Genomic DNA, 19,602 nt, shown 5'->3' with positions numbered 1-19,602 from the left:
TCGTATTTACATAAAACTATCATATTTTACAGAAGAATAATATATAGATGTTTCACACCTTTTTTTCATCCAGGAGTTCTATCTTCACTACTTGGCTCTGTGAAGAAACATACAGTGACCAACATCATAACCGATTATAGACACCTGTTTTTACTTCTTTCGTGAAACCACAGAACACTTTATATTTCGAAAATGTACATTTATTTCAGCTGTCTCAGTGGTCTTCACAACGACTCTGCATTACGTGTCTACATACTTGTTCTTTCCAAGCTCCATTTTTCGACTTTGAAGCATGTTTGCTCACATTCGTGACCAAACTCAAAATCCTCATTTTAATCGTCTTAACCCCTTGACCTGCCAGTTTCATTACGCCATCATCAAAAGCACACGTCTCCTAACGTGTGCCCTCTGTCACGTACGCAACTGTCGAAGGCCATTTTATTTATTTTTAACTAATTTATGCAAACATCTTCAGCTAAAACCCATTCTTAAACAACTAATAACTTCCAATAAAACTATTTTAACAGTATCACTGGATAGATAGTAAAGTAGATCGACAGATAGATCGATAATAACTAACTTTTAACCATGTTATTATCTAACACCCAACTCTTTTCCTGATCTTCATTAATGATCTTCCAAATCACATCCTTACATCATTTGTAGACATTTATGTTGATGACACTACCATTTATGGTAGTACATCTAAGACAGTAACCGACCAAGTTCTCTCCGATTCTCTCTCCTCTGATCTTGATCACGTTGTACAATGGGGAAATGAGTGGCTGGTTACTTTTAATGCATCTAAAACCAAGCTTCTCTCTTTACATCATCAACATTCTGATCCACATCTGGCATCAATTGAAATGAATGACTCGTCTTCAGGATGCCTCAAGTTTTGACAAGAAAAATGGTGGGATCCTTCTATCGATCTCACTGCTGATGAAATTCTCTATCTATATAAGAGCCAGGTATGTCCAAGGATGGAGTACTGTTGCCACATCTGGGCAGGAGCTGCTAGAAAGGACTTGTCCTGCCTTGATAGAGTTCAAAATAGACTTCGTAGCCTCGTAGGAGATGTCCTTTTCTCTTCCTTGCAACCTCTATCTCACAGAAGAGATGTTGCGAGTTTGTCTCTGATGTATCGTTATTTTCATGGAAAGTGTTCGACTGAGCTTCAATCTATGGTCCCCCCTTGCCAAACTTTCACAAGAAACACTCGTCTAGCTGAAAACACTATCAATAATTCCCCCCACTCTTTATCTGTGCCTAAACCTAAACGTAGATTCCATGAACAAAGCTTCTTTCTTAGAACTGCACGCCTATGGAATTGTCTTCCGTTTTCCAGCTGACTACAATATGGTTGCCTTCAAGTCTAACGTAAATAAGTTCTTGATGAGCCGTTCCATATAAGTTAACAAATTTACCGAATTTCCATTACTAACGATTACTATATTGTCCAATTTCTACTGTACACTCTTTAACCCTTATACACGAGTGGCCTCGATAATATGGTGATGCCTGTGTTAAAAAAAAAAAAAAAAAAAAAAAACATCTACATTGTGCTCCTGTATATTACATCCAATTGGCAATATGCCTTGTTTGGGGATGGATAAGTGTTTAAAAGAAAAATAAATTTGAATGAACAAATATATCCTAAGAATTTCCGTTTGTATTTTGATGCTGGATTTAGATCAAAAACTTCTCCTTGGAAAAAAAAGAGAAAAACGTCAGAAACGATGAGGATGGTTGGATGGTGAGTGTTTTTATTGTTGCGTACAAAAATTTATGAGTCTTTGCAACAGTTTCTTCTGTGAATACAATGTGTACATTGCGTAGCGTTCACGATTGAGCATCATGTCCAGCCTCCCATCGTTTAACAACCTTGTATCTTCATCCAAGTTAGTGCGGTATTGTTGTAAGCATCTTTCGGCACAGCTGAAAAAAAAAAAAAAAAGATTAATTTAAGACTGTATAAGCATTATTTTAGTTCTATCTACAGCAAGAAGAATTAATCAATTCAGTGATGTATGTTTTGTTGGTTTGTTTATTTTTAACAAAGGAATCACCACTTATCAAGGCCCAGAGGCCACTCGAGGATAAGGGTCAAAGAGTCAATGGAACAATATCGAAGTAATCGTTAGTAGTGGAAATTTGGTAAATTGGATTATTTAAGGCTCATCAAGAACTTGGTTATGTTGGACTTGAAGACAACCATATTGTAGTCAGTTAGAAAACAGGAAAACGGAAGAGAGTTCCACAGGCGTACAGTTCTAAGAAGCTTTGGTCATGGAATCTACGTTTAGGTTTAAGCACAGATAAAGAGTGGGGGGAAATTATTGATAGTGGTTTCAACTAGACGAGTGTTTTTCGTGAAAATCAGGCATGGGATGACCAGAGATTGGAGCTCAGACGAGCACTTGCCATGAAAATAACGATAAAGCAGAGTCGTCTCTTGAGGCAGCATTTGCACCGGATCGGTTAAGCTAGTTCTTTCCAATGATTTTGTCACATGTTGCACGAAAGCTAAGCCCGGCAAGCCATGTCAATAATTTTCCCCACTCTTTATCTGTGCCTAAATCAAAACGTAGATTCCATGAGCAAAGCTTCTTTCTTAGAACTGCACGCCAGTGGAACTCTCTGCCGTTTGCCTGTTTCCCACCTGACTACAACTTGGATATCTTCAAGTCCAACATAAACAAATTCCTGACAAATCACCCCCTTAAGTAAGACACTCTATCAAAACCCCTAATACTAATGATTACTACAATACTATCTCATTGATTACTGTACACGCAATAACCCTTATCCTTGAGTGGCCTTTGGGCCTTGATAAGTGGTGACTTCCATGTAAAAAAAAAAAAAAAAAAAAAAAAAAGGGGCATATGCAGGATATGACGCTAACAGAAATGATCAAATTTCTATTTTGTAGTTGTTGGTTGTTGTGTCAGCGTTCACCGTGGATTGATTGAGCCGGCTCTTCCAACTGAATTTTCGGCATCTCGTATAGATACCACCCAGGTATGTCAGTTTGAAGCTGCAGTCGATATCAGGTTCAGCCATTCGTGGTTCCAGCTCCGTAGAGACGAGAACACAGGATCAGATTGGCATCTTGCTTCACGATGCTGAGTTACGTTTTCAGCTGACCACAGCTTCGTTTCTTCCAACCCTGGAGTGGGGCTGGGTTGATGGTGCTATAGATGAAGTCATCTGGTTGCTGGTGAGAGTGTGACCAAAACACCATAGAGGTCTCAAAATTAGGGCCCATTTGAGGGAGGGAATCCGGCAGCACTATATGGAAAATAAAGTTCCGAAAGTGGATTTGTTAGAAAGACCAAAGTGATGATCAGTGGTTGTAGTTCATGAGAAGTTCCCTCTGCTGAGTTCATGGGAATGGAGTCAGTTGCAATTTTTGTGATAAGTAGTGGGTATACAAGAAGTGCTGTGAAATTATTTAGAGGGGAGAACCGGGTTAGATGCAAATGAAATCAAGTGTGTGTGTGTGTTATCTTACCAACCATAGAATTTACTTTCTGATCCAAGTTTTTTTTTAATACTAGCTGGAGGTGCTCGACTTTGCCCGGTCGTAAAATATGCTTAAATATGATATTTTAATTTGTACAGATTTCATATATTTTATTATAGAGTTGTGATTTCAAAAGTAAAAAAAAGAAAAAAAAAAAAAAGTATTCGGGTGCCATCAGCTAGAATTGAAATCAAAACTGTAGCATTCAAAGCTGATGACGTTACCACTGTACCAACGTGACACGCATATAAACTGATTTAAAAATAAAAATAAATTAAGATGAATGTACAAAATGTATAACGAGTTTTTTCAATTTTTGACCCCTTAAAAACCAATTTAACCGGCTAAAGACCAGTAAAAAATCCAATCATTTGAGGCCCCTAGCGCTGCTCTACAACTTTTTGTTTCGGAGGAGATAGAGTTTGAAAATATGGAGACAGACGGACATAGTGAGTTTCACGAATTCGATAACTGTATCATAGCTTGGAAACTATTTTGCAGTTTATGCGAATGCAATATACACTGTATCATAGCTTGGAAACTATTTTGCAGTTTATGCGAACGCAATATACACTGTATCATAGCTTGGAAACTATTTTGCAGTTTATGCGAACGCAATATACACTGTATCATAGCTTGGAAACTATTTTGCAGTTTATGTGAACGCAATATACACAAACTATTTAAATCGAATTTAATTTAAATATGTGATGATAATCGAATTTGGAATAAAATTTTGACTTTTACACTACTTCAAAATTATGTTCTCTTCAAGAAACATTGTTGCTAAACTGGAGAACTACATTTTCCTCCAATTCCCTACAATCCTATCCCTTTCCCTCCAACGTCTGAACTACAGGTTAACTCAAACTAATAATAGTGATGTTCGCTGCAATGGGAGTACCGTAACAGAGCATGTATGGATGCACGTGAGTAAATTGGCAGCAACAACCGAAGAATAGCTGACTTGCAAAAATATTAGCAGCAGCCGATATAGTATGTATGTAAATTAGCAAGTTTGAGAAAGCTTGCTTCACAAGAAAACAAGAGAAAATACACCTTGTAGTCGAAGAGAGAAGAAAAGTGCATGCCGGAGAAGATGGACGTGTTAACTTGAGGCCGAGAAAGTGTTGGTGCCAGTCAGCATCAGGAAAACAGAGTCGGTTAAAAAAAGCACATGAATATGCAAAGACACTTTGAAAAAATAATGCTTTGGAAGAACGACAAATAAATGCTTCTCATTTGGAGTTATAAAAACTTGTGTGTGAGAATATGTGCTTCAATGTCTGCTTTGTGCAATTCGGTCGTCTCATTCGCACACTGTTCAGCAGTTAGGGCGTCAATACCTACTAGACACTATCCTCGAATGGCTAAAGTCTCTCTGTACAGAAGTTTGTTAGAACTAATTGGCATGAGGATATTTTTTCTGTACAAGAGGCAACCTTTCTAGGGCAATTGCTCTTGACATATCAAAGGCCTTTGATACATAAAGGTTTACTTCACAAGATCTCCAGCTACGGTATAGCTGGAAATGTCTTCTCAATTATTAAATCATTTCTCTCTGATAGGTTCATAAGAGTAGTGGTTGATGAAGCTCTTAGTATTAATGCTCGAGTCCCTCAGGAGTAACGCCTCAGAAATTTGAAGGGATTTGTGTAAGTATCTTATTGCAAAGTGCATCGTCAGATTTTTTTTTTTTTTTTTCAGTAAATCTTAGAAATTATATTGTCAGGCTTTTATGAAAATAGACGTAGTTTGCAATAAGAATAACTGAATATGTGCTTAGAGTTTTAGCTCAAGAATTTTGCGATTATTTACAAAATGTGAGTTATATAAGCTGATATATATATATATATATATCAGCTTATATAACTCACACACACACACACACACACACATATATATATATATATATACATATATATAAAATAAAAATTACAAGTAAATTTACCAAAATGATCCAAGATGGTAAAATTAAAATAAATTATAAATATTAAAGAATTAATATTTATAAAATTATCTCAGCCAGATGTAAAAGCTCGATAAGACCAAATAGGAGATAGAGCTTATAATATGAGCAAACAGTTAATAAAATATGTTAAAAAACACTTTGAAATGAGTTAAAAACATATTTAATCTGAAAAGGAAACACTAGATAAATGGATAGTCCTTAATCCGCGGAGTTTCAAAGAAATATTTTCCTTTTCATCAGAGGGTAGGAATTAGCAAAATGCGGGATCGGATTTTGCATGCAGAAGTATTTGATGAAACAACAAATAAGTCAAAGATCTTACTTGAGAACAAAATAAGTTAATCAGAGGGAATATGGTAAAGAAAAAGGTGATTACACATGAATGGATAGTCTATATATATATATTTATAGGTTGATTACCATATTAAACAAAAAAGGTGATTACACATGAATGGATAGTCTGGTGGAAGATAAAAAATCCAGTGACGGTAAAATCCAAATGTAAAACTTCAAGAAAGTTAAAAGAATTTCCATTTGTACAAGTAAAATCCAGGGAAATCCCGTAATTGGAAGAAGATGGTCCATAATAATCCAAAGTCAAAAATCCATGGAATAATTCACAAAAATGTGTACAAGGAAAAAAGAAAAGATTCCAATAATATTAATAAAAGAAAAATAAAATATGCTTTTCACTCTACTTTCGAGACATAAATATAAATAAGAAAGATCAGGGAAGAGAAAGAGGACAGAGAAAAAAAGGAGAGAGAGAGAAAAAAAAAAAATAATAAAGTTAAATATAAAATAAAGTAAAGGGAAACAAAAGTCAAAATGACCCAGACAGGAAATGTTAAAGGCGCGAAAAAAAATATATAGGGCAAAATAATATAGGTCCACTGAAATGTACAGGTCATCACTTAAAAAAATGTCAGCAAGAGTTGTTAGACGACACTAAATGGAAAATAAATAAATAAATTAATAAATAAATAAATAGAAAATAAATAATAAATAAAGAATAAATAAATAAAAAAAATAAAATATAAAATAAAACTTTACTTTTCTGATAGACAGACATCTATTGCATGGTATGCTATGGAAATTTTATAAAATAAAAGAATGTGCTTGTTATATATGACGTCAAAGTTTACCAAGAACACAACTGTCCCATGTAACATGGACACCAAATTATTAGCAAAATAGACAAAAGACATCTTAACGAGGTTATTTCTTTATTTTATTATGAACTTATATTGTTCATTACAGGTTACTTTTCAGTTTTGAACCTTCGCCGAACGCGGTTTGGGTGCAAGATCTCCCTCTGTCCAAAGACCTGCAATGGAAATATTCAAACACAACCCAGTGCCACTGATACAAGGGTCACAAAAACAAGACAGTCCTCTAGTCATCACCTTATTACCTTCACATCTAATACTACGCACTTTTCGTGCGCCTTTAATTGTTTTTGCTGGCCTATTCCTCTTGCGGTCTATATCTTCAGATGGGACAAAAACGAACGATCTGAAGTAGTGTTCATCTTTGCTGCAACTGCTGTCCTGTGGTTGTTTTTTGAGATGGCTTTCATCACGATTTTTTTTTTTAACATGGAGTTCACCACTTATCAAGGCCCAATGGCCACTCAGGGATAAGGGTTATTGTGTGTACAGTAATCAAAGGGATAGTGTAGCAATAGTATTGGAGAATTGGTAAGGTGTCATTACTTAGGGGGGGCGGTTCATTAGGAATTTGTTTGTGTTGGACTTGAAGACATCCAGGTTGAAGTCGGGAGGGAAACAGGCAAGCGGAACAGAGTTCCACAGGCGTGCAGTTCTAAGAAAGTTCTCTAGCATTGGAAATGACCAAATCGTCCCTCATGCGCACAGGCCCTTTCTGCCCCACTTTTCACGATAGCTCTTTCACCGTCTGATGGATTTTTGCCGTGACGAGAACCAAAAAAGTTTCGTTCCAGTGCACAATCAAGATCCTTCAATGCACACGACACAGCAAAGAGACCCTTCGAGTTATACTGCGCAGCCATCTGTCCACTGAACAATCTGGTCAATATGTAGCCATCTTGTGGTTTTCAAATGCTCAACAGCTTGTTGGGTGAATCTATGCACAGCATGATAGTCGTGAGTTTTATCGTCGCTCATGAGTATAAGTGACTCCGTTACTGTTTTGGTGCACCGAGGACAGGCACAGTAACACACAATCGGGTGCACTGTTGCTTGTTCGTAGTACCAGTGAGCAGCCTGCACCTCATTTTGATACTTGCAGGCATAATTTTCTGCAAAGTCAAGAACCATCACAATCTTGCGGCGAGGGAAAGGTTTTTGGTGGCACAGTCTGTCAAACTGGGAAAACTGCCAGTCGGCACGGAAAAGGTGTCCAGTCAGGAAAGAGAGTTCTTCTTTCAGCTCTGCAATGAGACACCAACAGTCAGGAGCCAGATTGATTCGTCGGGTGTCTTGTTACATAGGACACAAATATTTAAACAATCCCATTTTTTTCGGCAACTCCTATAAATTTCACCACAAAAATCGGCTTGAAGATTACTTTAATATTCTACAACTTTACTTTGAACGAAAATTTTACTAAAACAAAGCAAATTTTTACGATATAGCTTTTTTCCATCTACGTTTCTTCATGGTTTCACATAGCCGAACGGGTTTACGTCTATCTGTATACAAAACATACATTCCACGCTCGAAACCAATTTCAAATCACAATATTTTTATATAATTTTATACACATATACTTTCAAATGCATATTAAAAACGTTTTGATAGCAAAAACTCATCCTGGATGACGTAGGTGACAAAACACAGTCCAACATAAAACAATGACACTTTGAGGACACGACAACTTCTCACCGAATTTTCAGCCTTAAATGTGTAGACACCAAGAAAACTGCAGGGGAAACCGCTTTCCGGTGCTTTGTGTCAGTGCCCGATAAGAAAATAGTTCCGAAAATTTTCTTTTTGATCGAGATTTATTTACGATTGTTTTGTCCTACGTAATGTTGAAAAGTGGACATGAAAGATAAACATGAAAGTTATTTCATCATTTGCTTTTAATTGATCGTTTTTTTTAATTGATCGTTTTTTTTAATTGATCGTTTTTTTTAATTGATCGTTTTCGGTAAAAGAAACTCAATGTGTACACGTATGCGTACACTTTGACCCAGTAACGGTCATTTTGTATTCCTGCCCAACTTCAACCCAAACCGGTAGAGAAAGTTCGTAGGTACTTTTGGACACTGCGTTACGTGTTCTTTGCAGTTGTGGTAGTAAGATGAATTCTCAAGCATTAAGATTTTATAACAGCTACGTCTTGCTACACTGCTACATAGAAGTGTAACTTGGCATCTCAAAATCAACCTAAAGAAGAAATTAGATGCGATTGATTCTAAATGCCTTAGAAAGATTCTAGGGATCATATGGAGCAATCAAACCACCAACTAAGAAGTCGGAGAACACACTAACCAACAGGAGCTACTAGAAGCCGCTTATCCTGCCTTGACAGAGTTCAAAATAGACTTTGTAGCTTAGTGGGGGATGCCCTTTTCTCTTTCCTGCAACCTCTTTTCTACAGAAGAGACGTTGCGAGCCTGTCTCTGCTTTATCGCTATTTTCATGGCAAGTGCTCGTCTGAGCTTCAATCTATGGTTCCCCCTTCGCCAAACTTTCATGAAAAATACTCATCTGGCCAAAACCACTATAAACAATTACCCACACTCTTTATCCGTGCCTACACCTAAATGTAGATTCAATAACAGAGCTTCTTTCTTAGAACTACATGCCTGTGGAACACTCTTCCATTTGCCTGCTTTCCAGCTGACCACAATCTGATTGTCTTCAAGTCCAATGTAAACAAGTTCTTGATGAACCGTCCCCCTAAGTAATCCAATTTACAAAATTCCCACTACTTATGTTTACTACGCTATAATCACAATGACTAATGTATACCCATTAACCTTTATCCTCAAGTGGCCTCTGGGCCTTGATAAGTGGTGATTCCCCCCTCGCCAAACTTTCACAAGAAACACCCGTCTAGCAGAAAATACTATCAATAATTTCCCCCACTCTTTATCTATTCCTAAACCTAAATGTAGATTCCATGAACAAAGCTTCTTTCTTAGAACTGCACATCTGTGGAATTGTCTTCCGTTTTCCAGCTGACTACAATATGGTTGTCTTCAAGTCTAACGTAAACAAGTTTTTGATGAGCCGCTCCATATAAGTTAACAAATTTACCGAATCTCTATTATCAACGATTACTATATTGTTTAATTTCTACTGTACACTCTTTAACCCTTATCCTCGAGTGGCCTCTTGGCCTTGATAAGTGGTGATGCCTATGTAAAAAAACAAAAAAAAACCAAAAAAAAAAAAAACCCATGAATAAATATTTAACATCACACAGTATTTGAAGATCAACGTCTCAAGTGATTTGGGCTTGTTCAACATGTCACCTCTTGCATATCTGTATCTAACTGATATTGCCTATAGAAATAAAAACAACACAAAGCCGGATATTCAACCAGGCTAGATGACATCTTCGTCCAAGGTCTCAAGGTCTTTTTGTACAAAAGTTTGTGAGAACAACTTGGCACCCGTATACTTATATCGTAAAAATAAATGATGACTAAATATTCAAAATAACAAAAGTATTCGCGGCCCAAATAAAAAATTAATATTTTTAAATTCTTTACTAACTCAGTGTTTGAGAGGTCAAAGAGAACTTTAATGGAATATTCGAATATTTACGTATCTCATATAGGGATCAAGTGTTAGCCCCTAGGAAGGGACCCCTTGATTTCTGAGAACTTCTACTGAAGTAAAACGAAACAAAGACATTACACACACACACATTATATATACACACACACATACATGTATACACATTACACACATACATGTATACACATTACATACACACACACACACATGTATACATACACATTATATACACACACACAAACACACATACATACACATGCACCCCAAAATAAGGTCTCCTCACTATGGCTAACTCACATCAGCTTTTACGACGAATAGTGCACCTTCTCCAAGTGAATGCCTACTAGACAGCATCTTCGTCCAAGGTCTCAAGGTCTTTTTGTACAAAAGTTTGTGAGAACAACTTGGCACACATATACTTATATCGTAAAAATAAACCATGACTAAATATTCAAAATAACAAAAGTATTTGCGGCCCAAATAAAACCCGTTTGCATGACGACCATACATCGGCTCAGACGACGATTGGTGCATATGTTATGTTGCATATCTTAACAACACTAAGCTGGATAGAATTCTTGTCCTGGAATTGAATCTAGCTGACCCCAGATATTTGTGATGTCCATAAGAAAAACAATCCAAGTACGCAAATGAAAAATTTACTTTCATCATGACTAATGTTAACACAAAATTTCAACAAAATTCAAGGTGTGGTTATTGAGAAAAGTGCAAACAAACGAACGGACAAGTTGGGGGCATTTTTACATGCATAATGCCCCCAGGTGGGGGCAATCAGAGTTATCCTGGAAAATCCGTTCCGGCAAAAATTTACTTTCATCATGACTAATGTTTGTGCAAAAAAAAAAAAAAAAAAAAAAAAATCCAAAGTATGGTTATTGAGAAAAGTTATTGAGAAACAGACGAATGGAAGTGAATTACTAGGTTCAATTCCTCCTTTGTCGGGGGGAACCAAAAAATTGTTTTAAAAAGTGAAACTTTTTTTTTTATCAAAATGAAAAATAACATTTTTTTTATTAAAATGAAAAATAACATTTTTTATCAAAATGAAAAATAACATTTTTTTAAAAAGATGAAAAAAAAGTACCAAACCTTTTCAGTGTATTCCTCCAATCAGCATCCAATTTCGTTAAGTCCTCTGCAAATCAAGCATTTTTGTTGATTAAAAAATTGATAAAATAATAATAACACATGGAAACCTGTGGAAATTCCACGGCGACTCATTCATATGTAATATATTGATGTTGGCATTCTGTAGATGTTCAGTGTAAATGGAGATGCTCTCATATTATTGTAGCTATTTTGTTAAAACTGCAAAAGTATTTAAGCTAGCAGGGACGCCTGGCGTAGCCCAGTCATAAAGTATGCTTAAATATATTTTAATTCTTGCAGATTTCGTATATATACTATATATATTAAATTTATTTATACAAACATTAATGGCTACATATGTGCATACATGTTTCTGTAATCACGCGCGTTGGGGAACTACGTCTTCAGACCAAGAATTACCGTCGAGAACTCTGAGTTCTCGATGGTAATTCTTGGTCTGAAGACGTAATCCCCCAACGCGGGTGATTACAGAAACATGTATGCACATATGTAGCCATTAATGTTTGTATAAATAAATTTAATATACCTGCTCTGTTTACTCATTGAGCACTCTTTGGTAGACACATGTTGTTTCATTGGATGTACTGCTAGGAAACTAAACTCTACTGCCATAATGAGCAAACAGTTAATAAAATATGTTAAAAAAAACTTTGAAATGAGTTAAAAACATATTTAATCTGAAAAGGAAACACTAGATAAATGGATAGTCCTTAATCCGCGGAGTTTCGAAGAAATACTTTCCTTCTCATCAGAGGGTAGGAATTAGCAAAATGCGGGATCGGATTTTGCATGCAGAAGTATTTGATGAAACAACAAGTAAGTCGAAGATCTTACTTGAGAACAAAATAAGTTAAGCAGAGGGAATATGGTAAAGAAAAAGGTGATTACACATGAATGGATAGTCTGGTGGAAGATAAAAAATCCAGTGACGGTAAAATCCAAATGTAAAACTTCAAGAAAGTTAAAAGAATATATATATAAATATATAGTCAATTTTCTATCGATTCTTATATATTATAAAGTTGTAATTTCAAAAAGAAAAAAATGTATCCATATGACTTGGGTGCATCAGCTTGAATCGAAACCAAAACCAAAACTTATGAAAGATTCTTGATAAAATTACAAGAAACGGAAGTCCATAATAATTAAACGACTCGGATGTAAATGTGATAAAAAAAAAAAAAAAAACATACGCACGTTATCATATTAATATATGGATTAAGATAAAAAACGTTATCATATTAATATATGGATTAAGATAAAAAAACGTTATCATATTAATATATGGATTAAGATAAAAAAACGTTATCATATTAATATATGGATTAAGATAAAAAAACGTTATCATATTAATATATGGATTAAGATAAAAAACGTTATCATATTAATATATGGATTAAGATAAAAAAACGTTATCATATTAATATATGGATTAAGATAAAAAAACGTTATCATATTAATATATGGATTAAGATAAAAAAACGTTATCATATTAATATATGGATTAAGATAAAAAAACATTATCATATTAATATATGGATTAAGATAAAAAAACGTTATCATATTAATATATGGATTAAGATAAAAAACGTTATCATATTAATATATGGATTAAGATAAAAAACGTTATCATATTAATATATGGATTAAGATAAAAAAACGTTATCATATTAATATATGGATTAAGATAAAAAACGTTATCATATTAATATATGGATTAAGATAAAAAAACGTTATCATATTAATATATGGATTAAGATAAAAAAACGTTATCATATTAATATATGGATTAAGATAAAAAAACGTTATCATAATATATGGATTAAGATAAAAAAACGTTATATTAATATATGGATTAAGATAAAAAACGTTATCATATTAATATATGGATTAAGATAAAAAACGTTATCATATTAATATATGGATTAAGATAAAAAAAAACGTTATCATATTAATATATGGATTAAGATAAAAAACGTTATCATATTAATATATGGATTAAGATAAAAAAACGTTATCATATTAATATATGGATTAAGATAAAAAAACGTTATCATATTAATATATGGATTAAGATAAAAAAACGTTATCATATTAATATATGGATTAAGATAAAAAAACGTTATCATATTAATAAATGGATTAAGATAAAAAAACGTTATATTAATATATGGATTAAGATAAAAAACGTTATCATATTAATATATGGATTAAGATAAAAAAACGTTATCATATTAATATATGGAGTAAGATAAAAAAAACGTTATCATAATATATGGATTAAGATAAAAAACGTTATCATATTAATATATGGATTAAGATAAAAAACGTTATCATATTAGTATATGGATTAAGATAAAAAAACGTTATCATATTAATATATGGATTAAGATAAAAAACGTTATCATATTAATATATGGATTAAGATAAAAAACGTTATCATATTAATATATGGATTAGGATAAAAAAACGTTATCATATTAATATATGGATTAAGATAAAAAAAAACGTTATCATATTAATATATGGATTAAGATAAAAAAAAACGTTATCATATTAATATATGGATTAAGATAAAAAAACGTTATCATATTAATATATGGATTAAGATAAAAAAACGTTATCATATTAATATATTGATTAAGATTAAAAAACGTTATCATAATATATGGATTAAGATAAAAAAACGTTATCATATTAATATATGGATTAAGATAAAAAAACGTTATCATATTAATATATGGATTAAGATAAAAAAACGTTATCATAATATATGGATTAAGATAAAAAAACGTTATCATAATATATGGATTAAGATAAAAAAACGTTATCATATTAATATATGGATTAAGATAAAAAAAACGTTATCATATTAATATATGGATTAAGATAAAAAAAACGTTATCATATTAATATATGGATTAAGATAAAAAAAACGTTATCATATTAATATATGGATTAAGATAAAAAAACGTTATCATATTAATATATGGATTAAGATAAAAAAACGTTATCATATTAATATATGGATTAAGATAAAAAACGTTATCATATTAATATATGGATTAAGATAAAAAAACGTTATCATATTAATATATGGATTAAGATAAAAAAACGTTATCATATTAATATATGGATTAAGATAAAAAACGTTATATTAATATATGGATTAAGATAAAAAAAACGTTATTATATTAATATATGGATTAAGATAAAAAAAAACGTTATTATATTAATATATGGATTAAGATAAAAACGTTATCATATTAATATATGGATTAAGATAAAAAACGTTATATTAATATATGGATTAAGATAAAAAAAACGTTATTATATTAATATATGGATTAAGATAAAAAAAACGTTATTATATTAATATATGGATTAAGATAAAAAAAACGTTATCATATTAATATATGGATTAAGATAAAAAAACGTTATCATATTAATATATGGATTAAGATAAAAAAAACGTTATCATATTAATATATGGATTAAGATAAAAACGTTATATTAATATATGGATTAAGATAAAAAAAACGTTATTATATTAATATATGGATTAATATAAAAAAAACGTTATTATATTAATATATGGATTAAGATAAAAAAACGTTATCATATTAATATATGGATTAAGATAAAAAACGTTATATTAATATATGGATTAAGATAAAAAAAACGTTATTATATTAATATATGGATTAAGATAAAAAAAACGTTATTATATTAATATATGGATTAAGATAAAAAAACGTTATCATAATATATGGATTAAGATAAAAAAACGTTATCATATTAATATATGGATTAAGATAAAAAAACGTTATCATATTAATATATGGATTAAGATAAAAAACGTTATCATATTAATATATGGATTAAGATAAAAAAAACGTTATCATATTAATATATGGATTAAGATAAAAAAACGTTATCATATTAATATATGGATTAAGATAAAAAAACGTTATCATATTAATATATGGATTAAGATAAAAAACGTTATATTAATATATGGATTAAGATAAAAAAACGTTATCATATTAATATATGGATTAAGATAAAAAAACGTTATCATATTAATATATGGATTAAGATAAAAAAACGTTATCATATTAATATATGGATTAAGATAAAAAAACGTTATCATATTAATATATGGATTAAGATAAAAAACGTTATCATATTAATATATGGATTAAGATAAAAAAACGTTATCATATTAATATATGGATTAAGATAAAAAACGTTATCATATTAATATATGGATTAAGATAAAAAAAACGTTATCATATTAATATATGGATTAAGATAAAAAAACGTTATCATATTAATATATGGATTAAGATAAAAAACGTTATCATATTAATATATGGATTAAGATAAAAAAACGTTATCATATTAATATATGGATTAAGATAAAAAAACGTTATCATATTAATATATGGATTAAGATAAAAAACGTTATCATATTAATATATGGATTAAGATAAAAAAACGTTATCATATTAATATATGGATTAAGATAAAAAAACGTTATCATATTAATATATGGATTAAGATAAAAAACGTTATCATATTAATATATGGATTAAGATAAAAAAACGTTATCATATTAATATATGGATTAAGATAAAAAAACGTTATCATATTAATATATGGATTAAGATAAAAAAACGTTATCATATTAATATATGGATTAAGATAAAAAACGTTATCATATTAATATATGGATTAAGATAAAAAACGTTATCATATTAATATATGGATTAAGATAAAAAAACGTTATCATATTAATATATGGATTAAGATAAAAAAACGTTATCATATTAATATATGGATTAAGATAAAAAACGTTATCATATTAATATATGGATTAAGATAAAAAAACGTTATCATATTAATATATGGATTAAGATAAAAAACGTTATCATATTAATATATGGATTAAGATAAAAAAACGTTATCATATTAATATATGGATTAAGATAAAAAAACATTATCATATTAATATATGGATTAAGATAAAAAACGTTATCATATTAATATATGGATTAAGATAAAAAAACGTTATATTAATATATGGATTAAGATAAAAAAACGTTATCATATTAATATATGGATTAAGATAAAAAAACGTTATCATATTAATATATGGATTAAGATAAAAAAACGTTATCATATTAATATATGGATTAAGATAAAAAAACGTTATCATATTAATATATGGATTAAGATAAAAAAACGTTATCATATTAATATATGGATTAAGATAAAAAAACGTTATCATATTAATATATGGATTAAGATAAAAAAACGTTATCATATTAATATATGGATTAAGATAAAAAAACGTTATCATATTAATATATGGATTAAGATAAAAAAACGTTATCATATTAATATATGGATTAAGATAAAAAACGTTATATTAATATATGGATTAAGATAAAAAAACGTTATCATATTAATATATGGATTAAAATAAAAAAACGTTATCATATTAATATATGGATTAAGATAAAAAAACGTTATCATATTAATATATGGATTAAGATAAAAAAACGTTATCATATTAATATATGGATTAAGATAAAAAAACGTTATCATATTAATATATGGATTAAGATAAAAAAACGTTATATTAATATATGGATTAAGATAAAAAAACGTTATCATATTAATATATGGATTAAAATAAAAAAACGTTATATTAATATATGGATTAAGATAAAAAAACGTTATCATATTAATATATGGATTAAGATAAAAAAACGTTATCATATTAATATATGGATTAAGATAAAAAAACGTTATCATATTAATATATGGATTAAGATAAAAAAACGTTATCATATTAATATATGGATTAAGATAAAAAAACGTTATCATATTAATATATGGATTAAGATAAAAAAACGTTATATTAATATATGGATTAAAATAAAAAAACGTTATATTAATATATGGATTAAGATAAAAAAACGTTATCATATTAATATATGGATTAAGATAAAAAAACGTTATCATATTAATATATGGATTAAGATAAAAAACGTTATCATATTAATATATGGATTAAGATAAAAAAACGTTATCATATTAATATATGGATTAAGATAAAAAAACGTTATCATATTAATATATGGATTAAGATAAAAAAACGTTATCATATTAATATATGGATTAAGATAAAAAAACGTTATCATATTAATATATGGATTAAGATAAAAAAACGTTATCATATTAATATATGGATTAAGATAAAAAAACGTTATCATATTAATATATGGATTAAGATAAAAAAACGTTATCATATTAATATATGGATTAAGATAAAAAAACGTTATCATATTAATATATGGATTAAGATAAAAAAACGTTATCATAATATATGGATTTAGATAAAAAAACGTTATCATATTAATATATGGATTAAGATAAAAAAACGTTATCATATTAATATATGGATTAAGATAAAAAAACGTTATCATATTAATATATGGATTAAGATAAAAAAACGTTATCATATTAATATATGGATTAAGATAAAAAAACGTTATCATATTAATATATGGATTAAGATAAAAAAATGTTATATTAATATATGGATTAAAATAAAAAAACGTTATATTAATATATGGATTAAGATAAAAAAACGTTATCATATTAATATATGGATTAAGATAAAAAAACGTTATCATATTAATATATGGATTAAGATAAAAAACGTTATCATATTAATATATGGATTAAGATAAAAAAGGTTATCATATTAATATATGGATTAAGATAAAAAAACGTTATCATATTAATATATGGATTAAGATAAAAAAACGTTATATTAATATATGGATTAAGATAAAAAAACGTTATCATATTAATATATGGATTAAGATAAAAAAACGTTATATTAATATATGGATTAAGATAAAAAACGTTATCATATTAATATATGGATTAAGATAAAAAACGTTATCATATTAATATATGGATTAAGATAAAAAAAAATATATGGAGATAATCAAGTCACAATCATTTCATAATTACTGAAAAGATGAATATCGAAATGAAAGGGGGAAAAGAATGATGATTGTCTCATGAGATAATAGAGTTCTGAAGAAGATGGAGTTGGACCTCCAGATGTAGGTCTGATCAGGTGAAAAGAAGAACCAGACAAGTAATCTAAAATATTCTTTTCACAGTTATGTCCCTTGCATGTAGACTCTTACTGTCTACTTTATAATGTCTGAGAAAAATGCAATTTTATGCAATTTTCCGTAAAAATTACTTTTAACTAGAAATAACTTTGTATGATTTTTCATAATATTTGGATATATTACTATTTTTGGCACGACAATTAAACATGTAATATTGTTTTGCTTAAAATGACATATTTAAAAAAAATAAAATAAAAATCGATCTGTCGATTCATAAGTAACCAGATTTTTGTCAGGGTTTACTCCCTCAACCTTTGCCAAGGCAGTAGAACTATTTTCCCATGGCTGGTGAAAATTTGAAAACATTTTCAATTTTGATGAAAAAGGGAAAATGGAAATTAAAAAAAAAAAGCAAAAGGAAAAAATGTCAAACTCACTGAACCGCAACAGTTCATCATCGTCGTCATCTTCCTCATCATCTTCATCTTCATCACCAAACAAAGGATCTTCATCATAATCAAATTCTCCATCTTTCTGGATATTAAATGCAGTTTCTTCCAGGTGTAAAATCTAATACCAAAAAGAAAATAATTTCACGTAAAATCGTTTTTAAATATCAGCCCCTCCACCCTCAAGAAAAATTTGCAACACATGTTATCGCAGTGGACATTTGGTTTTGGATTATTTGCCAATTTTAAAATATCCCCCATAGCGGCATTCACCCGGGATGGGTTGAGCCAACCCCAATGGGGTTAACTGCATCTTGTGTCAAAGCCATCCACCCCTATCAGTCGGCAGCAGAGTCAACGGCATGATCCAGCCATTCACGGATCCAGCCATTCACCAAAAATGCGAGGACTGGACATGATCTCCATATCTGCTTTTACTGTTGCAAGTCTTGAGTTGACCACCTTGACGCTTCTTCCAACCAGTGGGTACAATGAGCGTCACCAATTGATGGACGAACTCATCCCTCTTGGCTGGTGCAGCATGCGACTAAACCATCGGAGTCTCCTTTTCAGCAGAGTTTCCTCCAGGCCAAGCATATTACATCTAACGCATATGGTTGAGTTA

The 19,602-nt window shown here is 30.2% G+C and overlaps 1 protein-coding gene across 1 annotated transcript in view; it reads right to left on the bottom strand.

Annotated features, from left to right (window-relative positions):
- Positions 1 to 1,744: 1,744 nt before the first annotated feature.
- LOC145269842 (N-lysine methyltransferase setd6-like) overlaps positions 1,745 to 19,602 on the bottom strand; it is a 99,576-nt gene continuing 81,718 nt past the window's right edge. Inside the window, exons 9-11 of the mRNA XM_080125559.1 lie at positions 18,966 to 19,098; positions 11,345 to 11,390; positions 1,745 to 1,938 (exon numbers count right to left, since the gene is read on the bottom strand). Of these exons, the coding sequence (XP_079981685.1) occupies positions 1,767 to 1,938; positions 11,345 to 11,390; positions 18,966 to 19,098 (351 nt within the window). The 3' untranslated portion in view covers positions 1,745 to 1,766. The remainder of the gene's footprint in view (positions 1,939 to 11,344; positions 11,391 to 18,965; positions 19,099 to 19,602) is intronic.

The sequence above is a fragment of the Euprymna scolopes genome, chromosome 45 (assembly GCF_053919585.1).
Source record: "Euprymna scolopes isolate OS-2025 chromosome 45, ASM5391958v1, whole genome shotgun sequence".
Lineage (NCBI taxonomy): Eukaryota > Metazoa > Mollusca > Cephalopoda > Sepiida > Sepiolidae > Euprymna > Euprymna scolopes.
This window is presented reverse-complemented; position numbering and strand designations above follow the sequence as displayed.